This window comes from Nansenia antarctica (assembly GCF_963989245.1).
Source record: "Nansenia antarctica genome assembly, chromosome: 10".
Taxonomy (NCBI): domain Eukaryota; kingdom Metazoa; phylum Chordata; class Actinopteri; order Argentiniformes; family Microstomatidae; genus Nansenia; species Nansenia antarctica.
Window position 1 is genome coordinate 3511347 of NC_137680.1, and position 3540 is coordinate 3514886.

Genomic DNA, 3540 nt, shown 5'->3' on the forward strand with positions numbered 1-3540 from the left:
ATTACTGACAGTTACAGAATGAAAGCGAACAGTGGTTAGAGCTCAGTTACAGCATCTCTTATTCAGAGAATGGTTATGATTATGTTTAGCTCCTCTCACATTGTTTTTTTTTGGGTCTTCCCCTGTAGCAGGAACTGTACTTTCCTGTGTTGCTGTGCTCTTTTGAAATGTTGCCTAATCACGTGACCTCTCTATCAGTTTGAGCTTTGTGACTGTAATTGATCTGGCCCATTGTGAGAGGAGATACTCAAGGGGATAGTTCACTTTCGCACACTTTCTTGTTAGAATTGACGACACCAAAGACCGGTCGTTTGGGCCTGTATTTTCAAGCTTCTTGACAACTTCTAGAGCACACATTTTTTATTATTATTGCTGACTTCTTCTTCTACAGACAAACATGAATGTGGATCTGGGAGGGATATTTCTACACAACGACACCTTTGACTACACAGACTATGTGTACGAAGGGGATGGCTGCCCGTCTGAGAACGGTAGGCGTTTTGACGCAGTGTTCCTCCCACTGCTGTACTCCCTGGCTCTGGTTGTGGGCTTGCTGGGGAACGCGCTCGTCCTATTGGTCCTGGCCCAGAAGAGACAGAACTGGAGTGTAACAGACACCTTCATCCTCCACCTGGGTGTAGCTGACACCCTGCTGCTTCTCACGCTGCCCCTCTGGGCTGCAGAGGCAGTTCAGGGATGGAGCTTCGGAACCCCCCTCTGTAAGATCACTGGAGCCATGTTTACAGTAAGTGGCTTAAGCTGAAAGTTATCATATATCATGAGATATTTAGAAAATGTATTAGGTTATACAATCAAATAATAATCACATAATACTATAAATACTATTAACCGAACTTAAAACTCACTGCCCCCTCTCTCTCTCTCCCTCCCTCCCTCCCACTCATCTCTTTCTCTTTCCCTTTCCTTTCCTTGCTAGTAATGTATGGGGCAGGATGGGGGGAGGGAGGGAGGGAGGAAGTTGGGGTATACTGTACGTACGTTTAGGACCAGCTGAAGAGATGAGGGTACTAGTGTGAGGCAGAAGGGGGTTATTCTTGCTTAGCTAGACCCTGAGATTCAAATATATGTATGCCATTTAGCTGACACTTTTATCCAAAGCGACTTGCATTGCAGTGAGTGCATACATTTTTCATTATGTATGTATGGTCTCAGCAGGAATCGAACCCACAACCTAAGTGTTGTTAGCGCCATGCTCTACCAACTGGTCCCACAGAGGACCACAACACATATGATAGGATATATCATGGACCTTGCCTGTAGAAGGACTAGCATCATAGTATCCATTTAAGCAATATCACACGAGAGGGAGTGTGTTATACTGAATATCAGCACGGCTGTGATTCGGTCGTAGGTACGCGGCCACAGGCCGTAATAAGTGACAACAGAGTATGATTTGTTTGTTTATTTAATCATTTATTTTGGCTCCGTCAACAAAAAATAGTTCTGCAACTGGACTGTTGCCTAGTAACCTGAACACAAACATCTGCAGGCTAGATACTGTATATCAGCACTCATGGAATGCCTCTTGTCCAATCAAATTACTTGGTCGGAACTAACTGTTGTATAAAGAGTATTATAGTGACAGGAGACATGATGTGCTTGTGTGTATGGGAACCAAACTTTTGACCATTATCTTACTATTTTCATGTGGCTGCTGGTACAATGATCATGCTGTTTGATCTTCTATTGTGTCATCAATGCCCCTCTCTCAGTCTGGAGCACTCATTTACAGTTGCACGCCTGGTGGACGGCCTAAGAATGTCATGCTACACATTGTAATATGTACGGTTCTCCAGACGGCTTCTCCCAACGTTGCTGATCTCTGATGTGTTATTGTAATTCTGGGATGGTATATAAGGATGCAACTGAAATACATTTGTAGAGTTTCTGGTTTAGACCTGCGCCCCAACTTATGGATGTCCCCTAGGACACGTATAGCCTTAAACTTATGGTGAAACCTTACTACAGTCTTATCATTTCCTTGTATGTATCTTTGAATACGCTATTCTTATTCTTCCTGTTTTAAACATGACATTTGTTATGTACACGACGTGTTTTCACATGGGACACAGAGACATATTAGAGACATAGGACCAGGTTTTCACATATAGAGTTCACTAAGGTTCTTTGAGTGTGGAAGCAGACTCGATACATAAGGATACATGTGCTTTTCACTGTGATTGTGCAAAAATAGATTCCCCTGTGGACACAGATAAACTCTTATGCCAAAGCAACATTCCTGGGGAAAGGGGGAGGGGTGAAACACTGTTTGTCATTAAAATACTAACTCTGTCTCTCTCTCTCTCTCTCTCTCTCTCTCTCTCTCTCTCTCTCTCTCTCTCTCTCTCTCTCTCTCTCTCTCCCTCCAGATCAACTTCTACTGTGGGATCTTCCTGCTGGTGTGTATCAGTCTGGACCGCTACCTGTCCATCGTCTACGCCGTGCAGATGTACTCCCGCAGGAGGCCCCGGGTGGTGCAGGCCAGCTGCCTGTCCGTGTGGCTCCTCTCCCTCCTCCTCTCCATCCCCGACTGGCTCTTCCTGGAGGCGGTGAACGACGTCACGAGAAACAAAGCGGAGTGTATCCACAACTACCGGTCTCTCTCCGACCCCCCCTCCTCCTCCGACTGGCGCCTGGCCTCCCGCCTGCTCTACCACACGATGGGCTTCCTCCTCCCCTCGGCCGTCCTGGTCTTCTGCTACTCCTGCATCCTGCTGCGGCTGCAGCGTGGCTCCCAGGGTCTGCAGAAGCAGCAGAGGGCCATCAGGGTCATCCTAGCCCTGGTGCTGGGCTTCCTCGTCTGCTGGACGCCCTACAACATCACCCTGATGGTGGACACCTTCAGGGGGGGGAGAGGACCAGCAGGGGAGCCTGGTGCTGGCGCAGGGTCTTGTGACAGCAGCAGGACAGCTCTGGAGAACAGTTTGATTGTCACGACCTCTCTATGCTTCCTTCACGCTTGCCTGGACCCGCTACTCTACTTCTGCTTGTGTGGACAATTCCGGCGACACGTACAAGATATGTTGAAGGGTGTGACTGGGGTCCAAGCCAACGTTGAGCTGTCACTGTGGGACTCGTGTGTGACGGAGGAGCCGTCCACTCAGCAGACAGCGAAGGAGAAGGGACCGTTAAACATGGAAATGGACCAGGTACAGGCCACTCAGAGCAGTCGCTGCTGAAAACCCCAGTGACTAATACTAGTACGAAATGTGTGTCAGTCTTCCAGATAGGGAAGTTGATGCAAGGGTCATGAGTGATGGGGAGGGGATGACCGTAAGCCTGTGTAATGATGAGAGAAGGACATGGGAAAGATGAACATGGAGGGTTTCTCTTCTCTTATTGCACTTTGAATGTAAAACATGTAGAAGCAGCTCTATGTTTATCGGCTGAAGTTATTTTATATGTTCATCCAGGCGGCTTGTCAATGTCCACCGGCTTTGTTGAATCTATCATTACGAATCACGCATTATTTATTCAGATGCAAAGCTATTTCATGGATATGTTACGGTACATGTGGGA

At 47.2% G+C, this 3540-nt stretch overlaps 1 protein-coding gene across 1 annotated transcript; it reads left to right on the forward strand.

The window, feature by feature from the left end:
• Window positions 1-397: 397 nt before the first annotated feature.
• LOC308166256 (C-X-C chemokine receptor type 3-like) lies at window positions 398-3200 on the forward strand (the record flags this gene model as incomplete). Its single annotated transcript, XM_080540524.1, has 2 exons — window positions 398-745; window positions 2391-3200. The coding sequence occupies 2 exons, from the start codon at window positions 398-400 to the stop codon at window positions 3198-3200; spliced, it is 1158 nt and encodes a 385-aa protein (XP_080396650.1).
• Window positions 3201-3540: the final 340 nt, after the last annotated feature.